General features: G+C 46.5%; 1 protein-coding gene across 1 annotated transcript; it reads left to right on the forward strand.

The window, feature by feature from the left end:
• Window positions 1-4,813: 4,813 nt before the first annotated feature.
• LOC146772343 (zinc finger MYM-type protein 1-like) lies at window positions 4,814-6,334 on the forward strand. Its single transcript, XM_085636992.1, has one exon. The coding sequence runs from the start codon at window positions 4,814-4,816 to the stop codon at window positions 6,332-6,334; it is 1,521 nt and encodes a 506-aa protein (XP_085493118.1).
• The last annotated feature ends 17,500 nt before the right edge of the window (window positions 6,335-23,834 follow it).

A 23,834-nucleotide genomic window follows, 5' to 3' on the forward strand; every position in this document is an offset into this window, starting at 1 on the left:
GCCAAAGTGTAGGAATGTGTGAAAAAGCGCTGCCGGTGCAACCGAAAGCCTGACAGAGACAGAAGAACATTTCACAAAAACAATGGGGAAACCCTGTGTCCCTCAGAACCTGGGTATTAAGCAACAAAACTACAATGGTTCCGTAGGGTACAAGACTGATTTCTTCACATAAGCATAGGTTATTTAAATAGTATCACTCAACTTAGATACCTAAGGAACACAACCGAAAATTACTCCATAAATGTCAGATATAATCAAAAGATTTTTTATTTTAGTTTCTAAGGCTGTCAAAATAAGCAGTGACATATAGTGAAGTGAAGTAAGTGCTCAGTGACTGTGGTGACTTGAGTGCATTATATACAGGTGTGGGTAGAATATTTCAAACAATCAGACTGAATTTACAACCAAGGGAAAGACGGGGGGGTCAGAATAAATTGAATCAATGTCTCTGGTATAAGGCAAAAGTGCTCATCTTTCTAAACCATGAGACTTGGTGTAGCTGAGCCAACGTATAACGCCGACATTTCGACCCTATCGACAGCCTAATTCATTGATGTCATGGTGGGTCTTCTTCACGGCTAGGAGGTAGTAGACAGCCTAAAAATGAGAAGAATTTATCAGGGCGTGTGTTCCAGAACTCTCAAATGGCCAATTAGCAGTAGCGTCATGGTGAGATACTCACCAAAGTTGAGGCATAAATTCCCTCAAGTGAACCTCTTCCAATCGAGGCTGGTGGGTGCCTAGAGGGAATGGGGGAGGATTAGTCTGCCCATTCATAGTGATGGTTAATCACGGTCTTACCTGATGAAAATCAGGGACCAATGTTGTCCTGAAATACGTGATTTCTATGTTGTAGCTGAAGTCTTAGTTTTCAGCCACGAGAACACAGTAAATTATCCCCCTTGAAAGGAGTGCAATTTCTGTAATTAAAAACGGGTATTTTCAGCTTGACATGCAACTTAATCCTAATGCGAGCGGTGCTCAGATGTGATTGCAGAGCTCGTAGACTGTCTAAAGGGGCCCACTCACCTAATGGTACGTCCTTCGGAGGCGGCAGTTTTGAGTAAGACTGTCGTTTCCCGGCAGGTGTGTAGCTAGGGGGGGGGCAGTGGGGGCGGACCGCCCCAGGCAGCACTATTTTTAGGGCGGCCGCTCAGCACTGGTGGCCCGTTGCGGCTGCGGCGGCCTTTAATTTATTTAGGGACAGTGACTGTCACTAAATAAATTATTAAGTCCGCCGCGGCCGCAACGGCGCGCGAGGCCGGGCGGCCCAGTTGTTAAAAAGTTCAAGCAGCGCTCTGCGCACTGCGCGCACCTGACCAGCTGACCTACTTGTTTGTAGTGCGCCAGTGCGTCAGCGCCTGCTGCAGTGCTGCCGCCTTGCCATCATGACGTTGGTTCGGCAAGACTAGAGCCAAGACGTCGTATTGTTGGTCCCATCATGATCCCAGCCTGCCCCAGGGCCGTCAATCTTGGAGAGTGCGCGCCAGCGCTACCAATGATGGCCCTGGGCTAAATTTTTGCCTGGCCCTCGCGTGAGAAAGTAGCGGTGACGTGTCACGCGCTTCACCACTACACACTCTTGTGAGGACCCAATTGTGGCCTGGGGCAGCCGCTCTGCTGCGTGGAGAATTCGTTTTCTGTGCAGCACAGGTCGGAGAAAATAAGTTTGTTTATTCCTACCTAATCACCTTTCCTGACCCCTGCAGCTGCTTATCACATCAGGCTGTGACACAAAGTTCGACTAATCGAGTAGTAGGTAAGAGAATCTGTTACTATTTTTTTTTCTTTTAAAAATATGTGCAGGCCCAGCAGGACACATACTTCGTGTGCGCTTCATTTAAACAGTTTTTATCCTTCTCATGGCCGATGCAGGACACAATATGACAACGCAATTCAGAATGCCCAGATAACGCTGGTGATTAATGATCCTGCTGGAGAGCAATCGTTTGTCTGTTGGTAGTTTTTAAGTGCAGATGAACTGTATTTTATGTGGATAGCTCAGTGGGTTACTGCCTTTGTCACAGAGATCCTTGTGTTACTTGCAGTTCAGAAGTTACAATCCTAACATAGGACAGTGACCAATGAACTGTCATCAAAGAGCTGCACACAAACATGAATGGTATAGTTTTTTTGTTTTGTGATATAGTTAAAACTTCCTCAGTCTTTCATCATTCTAATGTTGCTAAAATGAGTATGTTTGAGCAGAGATACATTTTTATCAGTAAAGCTGACCCCCATGGAATACTCTTTTAAATCCTAAGGTTGTGTTTCCCCAGACCAAACCCTCTCAAAATATACTGCCCACCAGTATGGATGACGTGATTCCTACACCTTGTAATCCTCATTGGCTTATGTGACATTCCCTGTAGACTGATTTACATACTTGTATGATTCATTGTGTCTGTATAATGTGTTCGTGGTGTAAAGTGCTGACACACTACACTGATATGAGTAACGCTAAACAACAAATGCATATGAGAGAGGGGCTATGGAGCGATGAGGGGCACTGGTGGAGGGTGGCAGTGAGGGAATCTGAGGAGGAGGTAGTTGGAGGGGCTGTGGAGCGATGAGGGGCACTGGTGGAGGGTGACTGCAGGGCTCGAGTCGGGGTACCAGGCGGGTGGACGGTGTCCCCTCACTTTATTATAACGGGAGCTCGATTACTGGAGCAAATGGAGCCACACATTTACTCTTTGGCCTCTCTGGGGCGAGATCGGAGCTCGTTCAGAACGCTGCTCACGCGCTGGCTTCTCTGATGCAATGGCATCTAAGGGGTGAGCGAGGGGAGGCAATGAGTCTGATGGTGCAAGCCACTTTCGTGACATTACTTCCTGTTGTGACGTCAGCGTCCTCCCACTTCTTTTTTTAGGACTTGTGCCCTGGGTGACAGTGAGGGAATCCGAGGAAGAGATCATGGTGTGGAGGGGGAGCTAGGGTGAGATGAGGAGCACTGGTGGAGGGTGGTAGTGAGGGAGTCTGAGGAGGAGGTCATGAAGGGGAGAGGCTGCAGAGAGATGAGGGGCACTGGTGGATGGTGGCAGTGAGGGAGTCCAAGGAGGAGGTCATGAGGGGGAGGGGCTATGGGGAGATGAGGGGCACTTGTGGCGTGAGGCAGTGGGGGAATCTGAGGAGGAGGTCACTAGGGGGGCCATGGAGGGATGAGGGGCACTGTTGGAAGGTGGTAGTAAAGGTATTTACGGAGAAAGTGGTTATTAGTGTGGCGCCAAAAAAGACTTTCGCATCAGCGCTAAAGCCGGCCCTGTCATGGCCTTTCTGTTTTTGTTTATTTAATTAGCAATCTGGTCATAAGGGCTACTGTGGAACATACTTTACAGTGCTGCTAATTATATTTACTGCTATATTCAATGTTTTAAGTTTGAAGGTGATTTTACTAATGTTTTTACCGGGAAAAAGCAAAGTGGAGTCCGATGGTGCCTGATATGGGGCTGGGGCCCAAGGTCAGCTGTGAGATAAGGTGCACTGGAGAGAGGAGTAGTGGATAATCAAGCCTGTAAGGGAGAGCGTTGCCGAGTCCGGGGTCAGGTGAAGGTAGTAATGAAGAGGGATCCTCCATGAAGGCTCAAACAGATGGAGCCTGAGTAGTATCACTTGCCTGATACTCCCACCTCATAAACATCCTCTTCCCATCAAAGGAACATTACATGGAAAAAACACTTTTTGTGAGTGATAATATTTAGAAAGAGATTTGGAAAAGAGTGAGTTTTACTGGTCCTTATAAGACTAAGAAGAGATAAAGGAGGGCCCTGAAGCAGGCCTGCCCAGACATATATGCGACAAATCGAGCCCGCAGTGGCCCACCCAAATGCACCCTTGGCCCACCCAAATAAAAATTCCTGGAGCCAGGCCTGATGTGTGGCAAGAATATTTGTGCATGTTTGTTGTGTGGCATTGCTCTGTGGTGGTGACTGTTTTAAGCTGCTCATCTGGAGGCATCCGACTGGGCCTCAGTGGGTTTATCCTGCTTGCTACGATGCATGCTAGTATTTTACAATGAACATTTATGTGCGATGGGGATAGTGATATGTATGGTAAGGGTTGAATGGCCACACAGTGTTAAAGATCCTCAACCCTTTACGTTCAAAGAATGGGTGAGCACAGCTCTAAACGGTTTGAAGCTGAAAGCATGGCTCTCCACAGAGAAGAGGCATGGGGCTTCAGAAAGCATTCCATAAGCGATCCATGACTGGGTGTATAATAATGTTAACAGACAAATCTTGTAGTTCCAACATCTGAGCAGTACTTCCAAAATTAAGACCCATTACACACATTAAAATCGCACTCCACATTGAGGAAGAATGTAACAGCTTGGACCCAGGGGCGTAGTTGATCCTCGACCATTTACATTCAAACAATGGATGTCTGAAGCTGACAGCATGGCACTCCACAGAGCAGCCCTGCCCTGGCACTGCCTCCCAGCCTGTGTCTCTCTCGGCAGTGGCTCCCTTCCCGTGCCCTGGGTAGACTTGGGGGTAGGTTACAGGCTCAGTCCACAGGACAGGCGGCTCTCAGCTTCCCACCATTGGCTGCACAAGAACAAGTTGAAAACGAAGTAAAGAAGTGGAGGGAGATACTTTCAAGATTGTTGGATATCATTAGATTCCTAGCTAAACAAAATTTGGCTTTACGGGGTCACCGAGAAGGAATTCATTGCAAGACTGATGATGACCCTGAATCAACAGGAAATAGAGGAAATTTTCTAGAATTAGTTCATTTGTTGGCGAAATACGATCCAGTGCTACGTGAGCATACTGTAAGAATTAAGCTGGGAAAAAAGTATGCTAAATCCTATATGTCGCCTACTATCCAGAATGAGTTTATAGAACTTTTGGGAGAAAAAGTAAGAAGCAAAGTTATCGAGCAAGTGAAAGAAGCAAAGTATTTTTCTATGATGTTCGACAGCATCCCTGATATTTCTCATAAGGATCAGACGAGCCAAGTTTTACGCTATGTTATGATCAATGGAAATAAAGTGATGGTTGTGAAATCATTTGTCGATTTCATTGAAACAAAGGGTAAAACCGCTGAGAATATTTCAAACATGATTTTGCAGAATTTAGAAAGTAACGGAATCGATATTCAAAATTGTAGAGGACAAGCATATGATAATGCTTCTGTGATGGCTGGTCAACATACTGGCGTTCAAAGACGCATCAGGGAAATGAATGGAAAAGCAGAATTTGTCGCATGTACAAATCACTCGCTGAATTTGGCTGGTTTACATGCAGCTTCTGTTGCTGTGAATTCTGTTACCTTTTTTGGAACTGTGGAGCGTTTGTTCGTGTTTTTTTCTTCCTCGACCCATCGCTGGGATATTCTGACTTCAGTCACTGGCCAAAGTGTCAAGCGTGTAATAGAAACTCGGTGGAGTGCACGGGGAGATTACTCAAAAATCTTAAGTGCTGTAGAACGTTTGACTGGTGAAAAAGAAAATAGAGTTACCAGGTCAGATGCTGGTGTGCTGCTTGTTGCTTTACAATCTTTTTCCTTCCTGTGCTTTCTTGGCCTGTGGGAATCCGACCTTGTAGAAATTAACAAAACTCAGGTCTACCTCCAAACCAAAGGATTGAATATACAACAATGTGACATAAAACTCAATGCTTTAAAAGCATTTCTAACTGAAAATAGGTGTGAATTAGTTAACAATTCAGTAGCTTACGCCAAAGAAATTTGTGATGATCTTGGGATAGTCATGGATCGTCGGTGTAGAAAGAAGAAACTAATGGCAGGTGAAGAATCACGAGATGCTGAATTGTCATACGAAACTGAGTTGAGGAGAGAAATGTTTTCTTCACTGGACATAGTGATCCAAGAAATCACCACAAGATTTCAACAACTTCATGTTCTTGCTGAAAAATATGCTTTCCTTGCTCCATCGAATCGTTTGAATGATAAATACGAATGTCAACTAAATCATTATCATGATGACATTAATGAGGAAGAGTTCCTTGTTGAGAGAAAAAGACTTCAGAGTTTTATTTCTGTTGCTGCTACGCAACACGAAACAGAGACCTGGAAGGACAGTCCCCTTGAACTTTTGCAGTTTATTCTAAAATACAGTCTTGAGAACTCCGTTCCAAATATTGTAATACTACTGCGAATTTTCCTCACAATTGCTGCAAGTGTTGCTGGTTGTGAGAGGAGTTTTTCTAAATTGAAATTGATTAAGAATTACCTAAGATCTACAATGAGTGCCTTACGCTTAATAAATCTTGCCATACTGCCTATAGAACAGCAACTGAGTGATGAAGTAGACTTCAACGATGTCATCGATGATTTTGCCAATAGAAAAGCAAGAAAAATAACATTTTAGAATGTTGGATTTAAGTTTTACTTGAAAAATAAACATAGTGTTTTCATTTACTTTTCTATACATCATTTTGAATGTTTGTTGTATTTTTGGTGTGTATTAAGAGGGGCTGCTAACTAAAACAAGCATTTGCAATGCAATAGGTCTCGCATTTGTGAGAGTTAGAGCTATCGGTGTTGTAAATGATAATGTCTTTTACCCATGTGCTTTTGCTTGGAATGTTGTTGAAGTATGTGGTGTAGAGTGGAATTATGTGGGTTGGATTGAAATTGTTAGTTGTGGAATTGCGTGGGGTGGTTTTGTGTGGTGTGTAGTGTATTTGTGTAGTGGAATTATGTGGCATGATGAATAGTTAGGGGTGAGAGGTGCAGAGAATTTACAGACAAGACAGAAAGAGATAGGTAATTTGTACACAGTGGTGAATGAATGCCAGATAAAGGAGCGGATAGAGTGTGTGTGAAAGAGAGGAAGAGGAGGGTGTGGAACCATATGAGAGAGGCAGGACGAGTGCGTGCGAGAGAGTGGTGAGAGATGGCACGAAAGAGAGCGAGAGATAGACGATTGGGAGGGGCACCGAAGGGGTGGGGGCGAAAGGTGGACTAGTGCACAGCCTGAGGAGGTACAGGTAGGCAGCATGTGTGAACAGGCAGTATAGAAAGGAGATAGGCAGTAAGCGAGGGATGAGAGGGGGCAGTGGGATTGCTGGATAAGAGGGGGTAGAGGCACCTAGAGGGAGTGATGAGAAAGGCAGTGGTTGTGTTGTAGAGAGATGATAGGGTTGGTGGAAGTGCAAGGGAGAGATGGGTTGTATTGGAATTGTTTGTAGTGGAATTGTGTGTTATTGAATTGTGTGATGTGGAGTTCTGCAGTGGAAATATATTGCATGGTGTGCTTTAGAATTGTTTGGATAGTAATTAAATAGTATTAAGTTAATTGAACGATGTATAGCTAGATTGTGAGTCATAAAGTTAATTATATAGGATTTATTGTGTGTTGTGTATTGGGAAGTTGTGGAGTTGAATTATGTGATGTGCTGTGAAATTTTATAGTATGATGTGGGAATCTGTGGTGTGTATTGGAGGTATGTGGTGTGTATATTGGCCGAAATATTTTTTGTAATGTAGGCTTTACACTACATTATGTATTTTACATGTCTGAAGTTTTGTTGTGTTGTCTACACATAGGAATTTGTGCTGGAGGATGTACAGCGAGTACAAATCCTACGCTAGGTACTACTGGCTCTCTTTTGTGCCATCGTGCAAAGCTGAACACTATGCAGAACATTAATTATTGAGAGGATAAAGAAGACTTCAAGTGGGATTCTTCCACTTCCATAAATGTATACTAGAATGATGAAATGTGTTTCCAAAGACTGGCATAGATGTTCACCTGATCAGCTTTACAAATGTAGGTGTGTGCAGTGCTCACCCCGTCCTATTGCCCTAATTATGTCATACTCCCAATTAAAATTAAGTTCCTGACTTTTTGTCTTTTTTTCTTGTAGGCAGTCATTTAAAGGTTAAACAGCCCAGTGGGTGACGAAAAGATGTAGTGTGATAGCGTTTCAAATACGAATGCCAGCATCTCACTACTAATGAGCTAGCATTAAAACTCCTTAAACGTATGAGCACCCTAAAGAGATATTTACCAGAACAATGCGGGCAGTAAAATGCGAAGTGTCTGAAGAGACACTGATAAAAAAAACACAATGTGCTGCCACCCCTCTCTCTGAGCTAAACCTTGGCCTAAAGGTTGGGGTGAATTAGGTGGAGAGCCTGAAATGGGTCCTGCGTTGAATAAGTGCAGCACATGCTGTGGGTGCTGTCCCATGAGGGCCGCCAGTGACACACAGCCACATATAATACTGCACACATGGATTGAAAACGAATAGTGCAGGGATAGAAGAGGGAACCACAGAAACACATTCTAGTGACCCCAATTATGTCACATTGACAATTTGCAAAATTGTGAAATGCAAAAATCAAATTAAGTTTCTGTCTCTTTTTTTGTAGGCAGTTAGTCAAAGGTTAAACAGCCCAGTAGGTGACAGGAAACTATATAGCTGGATATCTTTTTTTTTCCATCTGAATTTTATGTAGAGCGAACTAGATCTGAAGGTATCAGTGCACTTTCCATAAGCACCACTTGCGTTACAGAACGACACATTTCTTTTTGTTAGACTTTGGGAGACTAAATGATTTGCCCAGAATTACAAGATGTTGAGCATCATTGCCGAGACTCGAACCCGGTTCCTCATCTTCGAGAGCAACCGTTCTAGCCATTAGGCCACTTGCGCTCCCCTCTCTTGAGAGCACCAGGGTGATCTCAATAATCAACTGTAAAACGTGACAAACAACTATGTTCAGGTGTAGCGAACAACCAACTGTAAAGCACTTCAACACTACAGAAATCCAATAATGATGCACATCTTGATTATATACGGGACGCAATTAGTTAACTAAAATAGGCAGGGTCAGCTCTCATCGAAAATGTAATTGGCTTTGACGGCCTGATGCACAATTCTGCAGCCTATTTTAATACTATAGTATGTGCTTAGATTTGAGTGGCAGGACACACAGCACAACTGAGAAGTAGAGAGGGGAACTTAATTACGCAATGAAACAACATGAATTATGCGATGTGGACATTTTGCCACAGACTTTCATGTTATTGTGTATGGACTCATAAACTTAAAGAAGCATACATAGTCGGGCTTGGCGGGCGAATTGCATCTAGAGCACGAGGGGGGCAGCCACAAGGAAACTTGATCCGGGAACTGGCACTAACGTCAGGTTATAAGGATGAGTGGCGGATGATTAAGGCCAAAGAGTATTTTGGATGTGAAACGCCAGGGACAGAAGATTAAGATGAGAGCATGCTCTTCAGATCAGTAACAGAACTTAAAACCCCATTCCTGATGGGTAAATAAAAAGACCTTCAAACCTAGAAAATGAAAGCTTGGAATTGTTGGGTAATGTGCTACAATACAACCTATGCTAAAAATGTAATTGGTCAAACCACTTATCCGAATTCTAAAGGCGCATGCACCGCTACGTGGCGACGAGGAACAACAAAACACCTCTCAGACCTGCCATGATAAAATAAATGCTGTAACGTGCTGCAAAATGCCAGACTGTACCTAATAGCAGGAACAATAAGACCCACTGGAAGACGGCGGCGGTCTGGAGCCTGCTGGACAGGGGGATGTTCAAGGGAGCAAACTCGATCTTCATACTGTCGGGCTTCTGTGAGGGGAGACTCCGGCCGGGGTGCACAGCTCGTGGTGCCCTTTCTTCTTGCGTGGCCAGCACCCCTCGCTGCTCCTTCGAGGAAGCACTTCCACGCAGGAGACGTACCGAAGCAGTCACACTTTCCACCCACTGCCCTTGCCATTCCGTGCGCGCCCCCGACTTTTACAATTCACGCACTGTCCCGGCTGCACTTTGAAAGCGAAAGCGGGCATGTGCCCTCAATGTAAGCGAAGCGTGTGCTTAGAAGCTCAATAAAGGAACAAGCAAATAAAGGACTGTAATTACGTAAACTAACAAGCGCGTCAACAGACCTCGACCCCAATTGCTGCGCGTGCCCCGGTCTGTCTCCCGAGAGGCATCTCGGCGAAGCGCGTCTCAGAAGCGCGTCCACAGACCCCAATCGCTGCGCGTGCCCCGGTCTGTCTCCCTTGAGAGGCATCAGGGCAACAATAGTTCTCGTTGGCGGCAGCGCTTCGCGCTGCAACGCCAGCGAGACCTAACAATATTTTTTTATATTATTACAAGACCTAATAATAAAGTCATATTAACCTTAGTGTTGTTTTCAGTGAATTTACTATAATGAATTCATGTCTGTCTCCCTCCCCCCTCACCCTTCTTGTGCAGGGGGCCCTCCCGCCATGTTTGGGGTACAGATTCTGAGGTGGGCATGCGGGACCCCAGGCCTCTCATCTGGGAAGAGGCCAGAGCGGTCTTTGGCACCGAACGACAGGTTATTGATAAAGATCTGATTGACTGTCCTAATCCTGTGCAGTTAACTGGTCGATGGCCCCTCCACTCCCCTCCCTTCACACACCAGGGGCTGAAGGTAAACCCCACCCGGCAGTGTGCAAGCCTTGCCATTCCGTACTTGACACATTATTATGATTGTACTGTTCTTGTAGACTTTTAACACTGTTGGTTACCATGAAAGTAATGTGAAAACAAAATCGCAGAAAAATTTAATATTTCTTGTTTCTTCTGAATATTCAAGGAGTGCCGCAGCGCCGGAACAGTTTGTCCCGGGTCTTGGATAGAGTTGAACAAGTTCCCATGGCCCCCACAACTGTGTTTAAGGATTGTGATCATAATGTGTCGCCCCTCCCTGTATTTTAGCTTTGGGCCCCCAGGCAGGCTGTGCACCATGTGTGTGCTGAGGCTGCTGTGAAGGAGATATGCACTATTACAAGCTGGTTTGGGGTACCAAGAGCACCCGTCTTTTCATTCCCAGGGAGTTGGTTGCTGCTGCTTGGAAGTAATGACAGGGAGCGACCCCTGGTTGTTGCCTTTGGGCCACCAGAGTGGGCTTTGTATCTGGTGTATGTTGGCAAGGTGGAGCTGACTGACCCCTTTATGCTGCGTTTAGTTTTAAGGGCACACAGTGAGTCATTCCCTGTGAATGATTAATTTGCTGTTTTTGAAAGATAAAGAATCACAGGCTTCGACACTGTTAAGTTGGTTTTGGGTCCCCAGAGCACATCACGTTCGTGCAGGTCCCCACTGCTTTAATGGGTGGACCATGATGTATGGTCATTTAATGTCAGCTATAGATGAAGGTTACATGAACAGTGTCATGTGTGTGCATGTTTGCATTTTGTTGAGGGGATTACCAGGTAATTGTTCACGCAGCTCTCTGATGGATGTCACATGCGGTTTTTCTGAGTCCCCAGATAGATCATGCAGTCTGTGTGTTCTCTTTTGTACTGCCAGTCACCGCTATATTCAACTGTGTAGCCTTGGACCGTGTCATGTATGTGCATGTAACTTGCATGATCAAGGTAACCATTAGCGGCGATATTACGTGTCTCTCGGACCTCTTTGAAGTGCATGCCCTCCCCCCCTCCCGCCGGGGGGGGAGGGGCGGCAATCTGAGGGATAGCCCCGGGCGCCACAAGCTCTAGCTACGCCACTGTTTCCCGGGTTGTTTAAGGCTCTGGATCAGATTAGCGCGGACAGACGCACGCAGAGCGCGTGTACGTTCGGGTGCCGCCACTAAGTGCAGTTGAGGCTATGACGCTACCCGCTGGAGCCAGAAACAGACAACGTGCTTGTATTACTGTGTAATTTAGGAATGGGGACATCAAGGTGCTCGTATTAAAAAGGTGATAGGTGGTCAGGTAAAACCGAGATTTTAACCTACATGATGTCTTTAATTGATGACTTTTCCACACAAATAGATACCTTAATAGTCATCACTGTAATTTTCTTTAGCCTCAAATGGAAGAGGTTACCAGAGACAATTAAAAGACTTCGGTGATGTTGCCATAATCTCGAGTTGCAAGACAACGTGGGTCCCTGATTCTCATCAGGTAAGACCACAATTCATGCCATGGCTCTATGAGATTAACCGTCACCGTGGGTGTGTGAGAGCCCTAGTTCCAAAAAGGTTTCTCCCCCTTCTATTTTCTTGACCTGTACTACTCGTGATCAGGCCTTATTACCCATGACACGTGACAAAACATCCCTTTGTTTTCTTCCCTGTTTCCCCCCCATTCCCCTCTTTTTCGACTAGAGGAACTGTGTACCTTTTTGCATTAGTAAGACCACAATTCATGCCATGGCTCTATGAGATTAACCGTCACTATGAATGGGCCGATAACCCTCTCCATTCCCTCTAGGCACCCACCAGCCTCGATTGGAAGAGGTTCACTTGAGGGAATTTATGCCTCAACTTTGGTGAGTATCTCACCATGACACTACTGCTAATTGGCCATTTGAGAGTTCTGGAACACACGCCCTGATAGATTCTTCTCATTTTTAGGCTACTACCTCCTAGCCGTGGAGAAGACCCACCATGACATCAATGAATTAGGCTGTCAAACCCTTGCCCTTAGAAGGATACAAGTATGAGAGACGCCAGTTGGCATACAGACTTGTGAGAGCAGAACACGTCAGACGTCAGCAGTGAGGACTTAACTCGCTGAGTCGAGGCTTGCTAGCACGGTGGGATAAAAAAGTCACCACTGCCTGAAACTCACCGAAGACATGTGGCTGCCTGACAGCACCGAGGCCCTCTAGCTTCTGAGCTGGCAGAGCAGCGGGAGCACACTGCTGCTGTGACTCATCTATGGCAACAGAATGTATGCAACTGAAACAGCTACAACCAGTCAAAAACAGGGCTGCCTGTCTATTCTTGACCCTAAAAGTGTGGGATCCCATAAAGGGGGTGAGTGTGGCCTCACTGCCAACCAGGTTAATGGTAGATTAACTTTAAAAGCATCTGCAGACAGATGGTCTTCATTCCTTCTCCTCTCTCCATACCTCTGGCATCTGCAGGAGCACTTACAAGGCACCGTGTAGCAGGCTAGTCCTAACCAGCAGTCACACGGGGGTCAAACTACTACTCTCAGCGTAAGGATCGATGCCACTGACTTCACTCTCTCCCAACTTACAACAGATAACTGGCGAAACACAGACAAGTTCCCTAAATAAATCTGCTAAATACTGAGTCGCCCGCACGTCAACAGGAATAACCGCTTGTTTCATTTCTGAAACTAAAACGCCTAAAAGTACTCAGAAGTGTGCCCAGCCTGGAAAGCAAATCATTTAGAACCCAGTGGAGCCGAGCAGGGACAAGTAGTTGATAATGCTGTCGTCATTCTATTGAACAGGTGTGCCCGCCAGGAAAACATCAATGACAGAATGAGTGCTTTATTGCCTGAGGAAAACAGTCTATATATATACTGTACAGGAACTCGGCTTAATATCCATTACTAACAGTTTAAAGGATGACATTTGTCCATTAGTAATTTCCGTACTTCCGGGCAGTACGAAAGCCAATCCCGTGGCTGAGAATATTCTGCCCGTCCCAAAAGAATCAATCACTGGACGTCTTAGTAAAGAAGGCCTACAATGGAGGAAACTCAGAGGGTGGAGTGTACTCCATATTTAGTCAATCCTCCTCAAATTGAGAGACTTTCAGCTCTCCTCAGCCTCCCCATGAGGTCAAATATCTCTTTAAGATCCTGATCTGTTTCTTGTTGGGCAATGTTTGAATCAGACTTCATAATGAGTGGAAGAAACAGGAAGCTTTCCTTGATTCTACAGAATATCTCCACTTGTTTTTCCCCCAAAAGAGATGTTTATTTTATTTTTGTGGCAAAGTGAGGCAGATGCAATGGGGGTCAATTTCTATTGATGGAAGGGCCGTTGTGAGAAGCCAGGTAAGTAGCACAAAATACACAGTGGTCACCAGGGGGAGACCAAACAATATACTAAAATAGTGGTATGCGGGCCACCACTCAAGTCAAGAGTGGACCCAGAAGACGTAGAAGAGTCGAGGACGCAAGGAACCGCCCAAGGTAAGTAACCAGGAGCCCCACGGAGGCTGTGTGCAGAGTGGAAATATGACAGCGGGATCAATGCAAGTCAATGGGTAAGTAGTGGTTGCAATTTTAACAAATAAGGACCCTTCCCAGTGGACCCTGAAGAAACCCAGTGGAAGACAGAAGGTTGGAGAGCCACCCCACCCGTGGATACCTTAGGGACCAGGATACCTGCACCAGGGAAGCCAGGTGCATAAGTGTAAAGTGGCGTCGGAAAGCGCTTCGGAACTCAATGGAGGACTTCAGAAAGATGCCGCTGCTTGAAAAGGTGAAAGTGTCTGGTGGAACCCAAAGGTGGATTCAAGATGAGAAGAACCTGCAAGCAGAGGAGACAGACTCTATGCCACTCAGGAGTGACCAGGGGGCATGAAAGACGAATGCCCACCGATGTTGAGCGTTGCAGGAGAGCTGAACGTGACCTTGAAACTGCAGCTGTGTGGACCAGGCGACGCTGTGGAAGACCAGGAGCCGTACACGCGCTGTCCCACGTCGGATGTCAAGAGTTGAGGGGTCGGTGTCCGGCGAGAGCACCAAAAAGCCTTGGCAACTGCAACAAACGTGGAAGTTGAAGATGGTGCAATGTGGGGACCAGCAAGGTCCAGGAGACTCACCACAAGCAAGGGAGTCAGGGTAGGCCCAAGCAATCAGGGGAGCCCAAATAATTCCAATATAACCCTCAAGAGGACCCACACGGTGGAGGTACTGGAGTCGCGAGAGGACCATGAGCAGCCCACCAAAGATGCAGGCCCACTGTGCAAGTGTTGCAGTGAAGACAAAGATCTTGGTCACTGCAGATGCCTGAGGTTGGGGCTACTTGAAGCCTGAAGATCTTAGTGGAAGGAAGCCAACAAGCCTTTGCAACTGCAAGTCAACGCAGTGTACAGGGGCTTGGTTCCTGTGGCTCTGACGAAGGATACTGGCTTAAACTTGGTGAGAGGACAGGGAAGGCCTCAAGGGATGTGAAGAACTACCACCTGTGTTGCAGAACCTTTCGGAGTCCGTGGGAGCTCAGGATCAGCAAGCCAGTCAGCTTACTTGGGGTACATGCAGATGCAGGGAAGTGATTCCTTCACTTCAAGGGAGATTCCTTCAGGTGTCTTGGATGCCCGCAGGCCTTGGAAGGTTCCTGTATGATGCACAGGCATGGACCTTGCAGCAGACGAGCAGGGTGATGAAATTAGGAGCAGCAGGAGTCTTCTCGGCTGCAGCCTTGATACCCAGAGCGAAGTCCAGAGTGCCCAGACAGTTAAAGAAGAAGTGGTTTCTAAAATTAATCTTGTCCCACGACGAATCTAGGGACCCACCCCCAGGTAAGCCCTTAAGTAACCTAAGGAAAGGGTTGGCACAATGCAGGGTTCCCTCCCTGAGAAGGGGCTGTACAATGGGAAAGATACTCCTCTGTCCTTTGCCCTGTTTTGCGCCAGAGCGGGAGCCAACGGCTCCCTGAACTGGTTTGAGCTGGACTATACATAGAGGGCACCAAGTGTGCCCTGCACGCAAACTATTTGGCACTGGCAAGTGTCCCCACCCTGCCCCAATACACTAAACCCTGTCTGGGAGTTGGTCACACCTCCCTGTGACAGGATACCTATTGTTCTGCCTTCCCCTGCCTGAGCTTGGCTCAGCAGCAGGAGGGCAGAAACGTGTCTTTGGCCGGCAATAGCCCTAGCTTGCTGTCTGGGTCTGGAAGACTGGTACCGGGAGCACCGAGGGACTACCAGAGGAGCTTTACAGAGCATGGAATTATACCTCCCACACCGTTTACGGTGCGGGAGTATTATTAACACATGTTTGATACCAAACATGACAGGGTTTGTTACAGCCAGTTTAGAGATGGTCATCACGTAATGATGCGGTGCCCTCTATATGTTATATCGCTGTCTCTTTCACAACCCGGGAGAGTGGAATCCATAGGCTGTAGGGGTGTCCTGCTCATGCAGGGGCACTCTCACTCTTAGAACCGAGCACCCTGCCTTCATGATTGTAAGGCCTGCCTTAGGGGTGACTTATAGGTTTTAAGTGCTGTGACCTTAAATATAGGTAAAACTATATCTCTGATAAATGGTGCTAGCACCAACCTACACAGGCTGCAATGGCAGGCCTGTAGTTACAGTTTGATTGGTCCCTCATGGGTGGCATAATACATGCTTCAGCCCATGGGGGACCCCTGGTGCCACCTATGCCCTGGGTACAATTGTACCATATACTAGGGACTGATAAGGTTAAACCAGTGTCCATACTTACCAAACCAATTTAGGGGAGAAGGCACAGAGACTGCAGTCCTGGTTAGCAGGATTCCAGTCAGACTAGTCAGAGATGGGACTAACCTTGCCCATTTGAATCCACCTGCATTGGCATGGTTACTCCCAGGTCTATGTTCCACTGTATAGTCTATCCCGTGTAGGGAAATGGATCACCTCAAAAGTTTGGGATTCTCACCTTTCATCTGCTTAAGCCATAAGAGGGGCTTATGGTCTGTCTGAACAATGAAGTGAGTGCCAAACAAGTATGGCCTCAGCTTCTTCAAGGCCCAGACCACAGCAAAGGCGTCCCTCTTAATGGCTGACCAAAGTTTCTCCCTGAGGGTCAACCTTCTGCTGATAAAAGCTACTGGTTGATACTGGCCCTCTACATTAAGATGTGATAACACAGCCCCTACCCCTATCTCAGATGCATCTGTCTGGACAATGAAAGTTTTGGAGTAGTCAGGACTTTGCAGGATGGGAGCGGTGCACATGGCCTGATTTAGGTCATCAAATGCTGTTTGACAGCTTACTGTCCACTGGAGTTTCTTGGTCATTTTCTTTGACAGACCCATATCCCTTCACAAATCTTCTGTAGTACCCAGCCAGGCCCAAGAAAGCTCTGACCTGTGTATGGGTAGTGGGAGCAACCCAGTCCACAACGGATTGGATTTTGCTCCCCAATGGTTGAACCTGGCCTCCGCCTACCAGGTGGCCCAAGTATACAACCTTACTCTGCTCTATCTGGCACTTGGTGGCCTTGATAGTGTGGCCTGCTTTTTGCAGGTCCTCTAGAACATTTCTGAGGTGGACCAGGTGATCTTCCCAGGTGGAGCTAAAGACAGCTATATCATTTAGATATGCTGCACTATAGGCTTCCAGACATGTTAAGACTTTATTCAACAGCCTCTGAAATGTGGCAGGTGCATTCTTCGGACCAAAGGGCATCACAATAAATTGATAATGCCAACTAAGGGTTGAGAATGCTATTTTTGGCTTGGCATCCTCAGCTAGTCTGATTTGCCAGTAGCCAGTTGTCAGGTTCAATGTACTCAGAAACTTGGTTGAGGCCAAAGTATCTATGAGTTCATCTGCCCTGTGAATTGGATGAGCATCAGTCCTAGTGACTGTACTGAGGCCTCTGTAGTCCACATAAAGCCTCACCTCTCTTTTTCCGCCCTTGGTGTGAGGTTTTGCACGGCATAAAGACTACTGGACTAGCCCAGGGGCTAGCTGAAGGCTCAGTGACCCCCAATGGCAGCATCTTTTGGACCTCTGTCCTGATGCAGTCCATGACCTGGTCAGGCTGTCTGTAGATTTTACTCTTCACAGGCAGACTGTCACCTGTGTCCACTTCATGGGTACGCCAGGTGGTTTGACTGGTTGTCAGGGACAACATATGTCTGTACTGATTGAGGAGTTGCCTGTAATCAGTCTGCTATTGATCAGTGAGGTTGCCTGCCAAGGCTACTCCATCTACTGATCCATCATCAGGGTTCTGAGAGAGGAGATCAGGGAGAGGGTCACTCTCTACCCCCTGTCCCTCATAAGTTGCCATGAGCAAGCCCATGTCAGCCCTGTCAACAAAAAGTTTTAGGCAGTTCACTTGAAGTACCCTAAGGGGACCTCTTGGAGTGCCTAGGTCCACCAGGTAGGTGACCTCACCTTTTTATTCAAGGATGGAGTTGGGCCACTCCACTTGTCTTGGAGAGCTGCTGGGGCCATAGGCTCCAACATCCACACTTTCTGGCCTGGCTGGTAAACAGTCAAGACAGCCTTTTGGTCATGCCAAGCTTTTTGAAGTTCTTGGCAGGCCTCCAGGTTTTTGCTAGCCTTCTTCGTGTAGTCGGCCATGTGAGAATGCAGGCTAGGGACATAGTCCCCAATGTCCTGTTTAGGAGTTTTGAGATGTTGCTTCCAACCTTCCTTCACTAGACACAATGGACCCCTAACTGGATGTCCCAACAGAAGCTCAAATGGGCTGTAGCCAACCCCCTTCTGAGGAACCTCCCTGTAGGCAAAGAAAAGGCAGGGTAATAAGACATCCCATTTTCGCCTAAGGTTTTCTGGGAGTCCCACGATCTTACCCTTTAGCATCTTGTTAAATCTTTCAACAAGTCAATTGCCCTGTGGATGGTAGGGTGTGGTGAACTTGTAGTTTACTCCATACTCTTTCTACATGGCAGTAATATAACTAGACATGAAGTTTGTACCTCTGTCTGTTAATACCTCCTTAGGGAAGCCCACTCAGGAAAAGATTCCCAGGAGTGACCTGGCCACTGCAGGAGCTGTAGTGGTTCTAAGGAGAATGGCCTCCGGGTGCCTAGTAGCATGGTCCACCACCACTAGTATATAACTGTGCCCAGATGCAGTTGAAGGATTCAAGGGACCAACAATGTCAATCTCTACCCTTCCAAAGGGAACCCCAAACACTGGAAGTGGAATTAGGGGGCCTTTGTTGTGCCACCTGACTTACCACTGGCATGGCAAGTGGCACAGGAACGCCAAAACTCAGTTAAGTCTTCAGACATATGGGGCCAGTGAATATGAGGGACAAGCCTGCCCCAAGTCTTGCTTTGCCCTAAGTGTCCTGCTAGAGGAATATCATGTGCCAGAGAAAGGAGGAAACCTCTAAACCTCTGGGGTATTACCAACCTCCTGGTGGCACCAGGCTTGGGGTCTCTAACCTCATAGTACAAGAGTCCATCTTCCCAATAGATCCTATGGGACCCACTGATATTCCCTGTTTCCTCAGCAGCAGCTTGCTGTGTGAGGGGTTCAAGAGAAGGGCAGGACTGCTGCTCCAAACTCAAGTCTGCCCTGGAAGGGCCCCCTGTTCACAAGAACTCTGCCTGGTAAGGCTCAAGTTCCTCTGGGACAGTTCCTTCATAGGGGTGAAGATCACCTCCCTCAGGAGACTGATCTTCACTGAGGGCAATTCCTTACCCTTCCTGCTTATTTTCTTAGGAAGTACTTGGTCCATTTTTTGAGGATCCAGTGCTTTTTCAGTGGTGAGCTGTTTGACCTGAGCTCTGGGGACAGTACACACACTTGCAGATATGCCCATCATCTCTGCATGAGTCCTGAACTCCACTTCAGCCCTGGCTGAAGTTTCTAGATCATTGCCCAACAAGCAATCTAAAGGTAGGTCTGAAGATAGCACAACTCTCTTGGGTTCAGTTACCCCTCCCCAGCTGGGATTCATAAATGCCAAGGAATGGTCATTCCTGACATTGCTAGCATTGGCTACTTGGTCCCTTGTCCAAGTATGATCTGGTCAGGAGACACAGGTTTCTCTGTACCATAGTGACACTGGCCCCTGTGTCCCTGTAAGCCATTGCTTCTTTTCCATTTATTAAAAGCTGTTGTCTGTACTTGCCTGAGTTAGTGGGACTGACTAGTAAGGTGGCAAGATCTATGCCACCATCACAGAATAAAACAGCCTAAGCTGGACTTCTGACTAAGTCAGAACCCATATCAGAACCCAAGGCTAACCCCACTAATCCTTTGGTTGCTGTACTACCACTTGTTCTAGAGCTAAGGGGAGCAGGTGCATTAGGGGCAGTGGTAGTAGTAGTTTCCTTGGCCTTTGTACAATCAGCATACCTTGTCCAATGGGTCTTCACCTTGCAAAGGTTGCACCAAGGTTTCTTTTTGCCTTTCTTGGAATTTTGGGACACACCCCCAGATGCATGTTTTTAGGGCCCTTGTGAAGACTCTTTCTTATCTTTGCTCTTGTCCCCACCCGTATCCTGGGGGGAACAACCTTTACAACGCAACTGTTACAACGCACTACACTTACAACGCATTTTTTACAACGCAAAATCCATTACAACGCACTACACTTACAACGCATGACACTACAACGCATTTTTAAAAACTACCTTTACAACGCATTCCATTACAACGCCTACCATTACAACGCATAATATTACACTACACTATCCAACACTTACTCTACTGTTGCACCCCCTGGAGTTAGAATAGTAATGTTTACCCCTATACTATCCAACACTTACCCTACTGTTGCACCCCCTGGAGTTAGAATAGTCATTTTTACCCCTATACTATCCAACACTTACCCTACTGTTGCACCCCCTGGAGTTAGAATAGTAATTTTTACCCCTATACTATCCAACACTTACCCTACTGTTGCACCCCCTGGAGTTAGAATAGTAATTTTTACCCCTATACTATCCAACACTTACCCTACTGTTGCACCCCCTGGAGTTAGAATAGTAATTTTTACCCCTATACTATCCAACACTTACCCTACTGTTGCACCCCCTGGAGTTAGAATAGTAATTTTTACCCCTATACTAGCCAACACTTACCCTACTGTTGCACCCCCTGGAGTTAGAATAGTAATTTTTACCCCTATACTATCCAACACTTACCCTACTGTTGCACCCCCTGGAGTTAGAATAGTAATTTTTACCCCTATACTATCCAACACTTACCCTACTGTTGCACCCCCTGGAGTTAGAATAGCAATTTTTACCCCTATACTATCCAACACTTACCCTACTGTTGCACCCCCTGGAGTTAGAAAAGTAGTTTTTACCCCTATACTATCTAATACTTACCTTAAATGCAATTTAATATTATGCGTTGTAATGGTATGCGTTGTAAAGGTAGTTTTTAAAAATGCGTTGTAGTGTCATGCGTTGTAAGTGTAGTGCGTTGTAATGGATTATGCGTTGTAAAAAATGCGTTGTAAGTGCATGCGTTGTAAAAGTGTGCGTTGTAACGTCATACATCCGTATCCTGGGATTTAGAAGAATCTTGCTTCTTCTGGTCACCTCCATTGCCATGGTTCTTCTGCTTAGCACTGACCCACTTATCTGCCTTCTTTCCCAATTCTTGGGGAGAAGTCAGATCTGAGTCTACCAGGTACTGATGCAAAAGCTGATTCTGACAGTTATTAAGGATGTTCTCTCTCATAATCAAATTGTACTATTCCTCACAGTACTGTACCTTGCTTCCATGAAGCCAGCCTCCCAGAGCCTTAATAGCGCTGTCTACAAAATCCACCTAGTCCTGGGCCTATGCTTTCTGAGTGTCTCTGAACTTAATCCTATACTGTTCAGTGGTTAAGCCAACCCCATCTATGAGAGCAATGTTCAGAACTGACTAATTATCAGCATCCTCTTCTCTAACAGCGAGGACCTTATCTTTACCTTTGTTAGCGAAGGAGAGCCACAGGATAGCTGCCCACTGCTCTTGAGGGACCTTGTGAACTTTACAGGCCCTCTCCAAAGCAGCGATCCATTTATGGCTATCCCCCCTCCTGGTAAAGAGGGACTATCCTGCTTAGGTTCCTACTGTCAAAAGAAGTTTATCTGATTCTAGGGACACTATTGCTGCCACCATAGGACTCAAGTCCCAATTTCTTCCTAGCTTTCTGGACTTCTGTGGACTCTTTGTCAAGGCCCACCTGATCTCTCCTGAGCCTAAGCCTTGCTTTCTCAAGTTCAAGCAGTTGTTAATCCCTGTCAAATGATCTGTCCCTCTTACTAGATATGGAGGTCCCTATAGAATGTCCTGAAGCATTGAATTCTCTAGAGAAGGATCTAGACCTCCTTAGTCTACTCTGGACCCTCCCAGGATGAACAAAGGGTGTCTCCTCTGTTCCATCTGCACTGTGCCCTGAGGGATCACAGTTTGGCAGGTTGTAATCATTTGGGTTCTCCTGCCCATACTCAGAATTGGGATCATCAGCAAGAGCTCCTGATGCTTCCTCTTCAGGAGTATCCCCATTCATATTGTCCTGTTCTTCTGCCCTCACAGGATGACCATCATCCTTGTGCAGCAGCTCTAAGAGCAGCTTAATAGTGGGGTTGACACCTGTCTTTATCTTCCTAAGACTACACAGGGTCCTTAGTTCCTGGAACACTAGACCACTGTACTTAGCAGAATGTGGTACACTAGTATCCCCAACTAAAAACATGGTTCTAGGTGTAGTGAGATGTTGCACGTACCTAACCTAGTGGAAACTAAACTCTCTGAGGTTGGAGAAAGAGTTGTGCTAGACCCTTAACTACCCAACCCTAGGTTCAGTAGAACTTACTTATTCTAAGCTGTATTATTTGTGCCTAATATTAGTGATGGTTTTTCAATTAATCCACACCAAGATTATCTGGTAAAACAATACAGGCTTGAACCCAAATGATGCACACCAATGTGAGAAGCTGGATTGGTATATGGTGTACACTTATGTAAGTGGGTACCTTGCACCAATCCAGACAACCCTTATGGTGATTTTACTGGTCTTAGACAACCTTAGAAAGCCCTCTAAGTGGCAGCTGTAGAGAGCAGCCTTTAGGTTTAGTCCAGAAGGAGTGTAAAGCAGCTTGTTTTACCAGAACATAATCTTATAGGTAAAGATTAAGTGAAAAAGAGCCACACAGTGTATTTATAAAAATATGTATTTATTATAAGACACTCACTAAAACATACAGATATCTCCTTGCCGGAGATATACACAATACACACAATAATTTGCAATAGAAACAGGTAAGTAGCACGAAATACACAGTGGTCACCAGGGGGAGACCAAACCATATGGTACAATAGTGGTATGCGAACCACGACTCAAGTCAACACTATACCCAGAAGACGTAGAAGTGCTGGGGACCCAAGGAACCACCAAAGGTAAGTAACCAGGAACCCCACGGAGGCCTTGTGCAGAGTGGTAACACGACCGCAGGATCAATGCTAGTCAATGGTAAGTCGCGGTTGCAATTTTAAAGAAGGACCCTTCCCAGTAGACCCCGAAAAAACCTCCTGGAAGACTGAAGGTTGGAGAACCACCCCACCCATGGATACCTTAGGAAGCAGGATACCTGCAACAGGGAAGCCGGGTGCACAGGTGTGAAGTGGCGTTGGAAACCGCCGTCGGACCCAATGGAGGACTTCAGAAAGATGCCGCTGCTGGAGAAGGTGAACGTGTCCGCTGGACCCCAAAGGTGGATTCAAGATATGAAGAACCTGCAAGCAGAGGAGACAAAGTCTATGCCACTCAAAAGTGACCAGAGGGCACGGAAGACGAATGCCCACCGATGTCGAACGTTGCAGAAGAGCTGACCGTGACCTTGAAACTGCAGCTGTGTAGACCAGGCGATGCTTTGGAAGACCAGGAGCTGTACACAAGCTGCCTCACATCGGATGTCGAGAGCTGAGGAGTGGGGGTCTGGCGGGAGCACCAACAAGTCTTGGCAACTGCAACCAACGTGGAAGTTGAAGAAGGTGAAATGTCGGAACCAGCAAGGTTCAGAAGACTCACCACAAGCAGGGGAGTCAGGGCAGGCCCCGAGCAATCAGGGGAACCTAAATAATTCAAAGATGACTCTCAAGAGGACCCACAGGCCGGAGGCACTAGAGTCGCAAGAGGACCTCGAGCAGCCCACCAAAGATGCAGGGCCACGGTTCAAGTGATGTGGTGAGGACAAAGATCTTGGTCACTAGAGATGCTTGAGGTTGGGGCTACTTGGAGCCCTAAGATCTTGGTGGAAGGAAGCAAACAAGCCTTTGCAACTACAAGTCAACACAATGCTCAGGGGTTTGGTTCCTGTGGCTCCGATGAGGGATACTGGCCTCAAACTTGGTGAGAGGACAGGGCAGGCCTTGAGAGATGTGAAGAACTACCACCTGTGTTGTGGAACCTTTCGAAGTCCGTGGGAGCCCA

The sequence above is a fragment of the Triturus cristatus genome, chromosome 12 (assembly GCF_964204655.1).
Source record: "Triturus cristatus chromosome 12, aTriCri1.1, whole genome shotgun sequence".
NCBI lineage: Eukaryota > Metazoa > Chordata > Amphibia > Caudata > Salamandridae > Triturus > Triturus cristatus.

Bases quoted from the DNA above. Each gene is read 5' to 3' on its own strand.
- LOC146772343 (XM_085636992.1), top strand. From the start codon at position 4,814: ATGTCGCCTACTATCCAGAATGAGTTTATAGAACTTTTGGGAGAAAAA.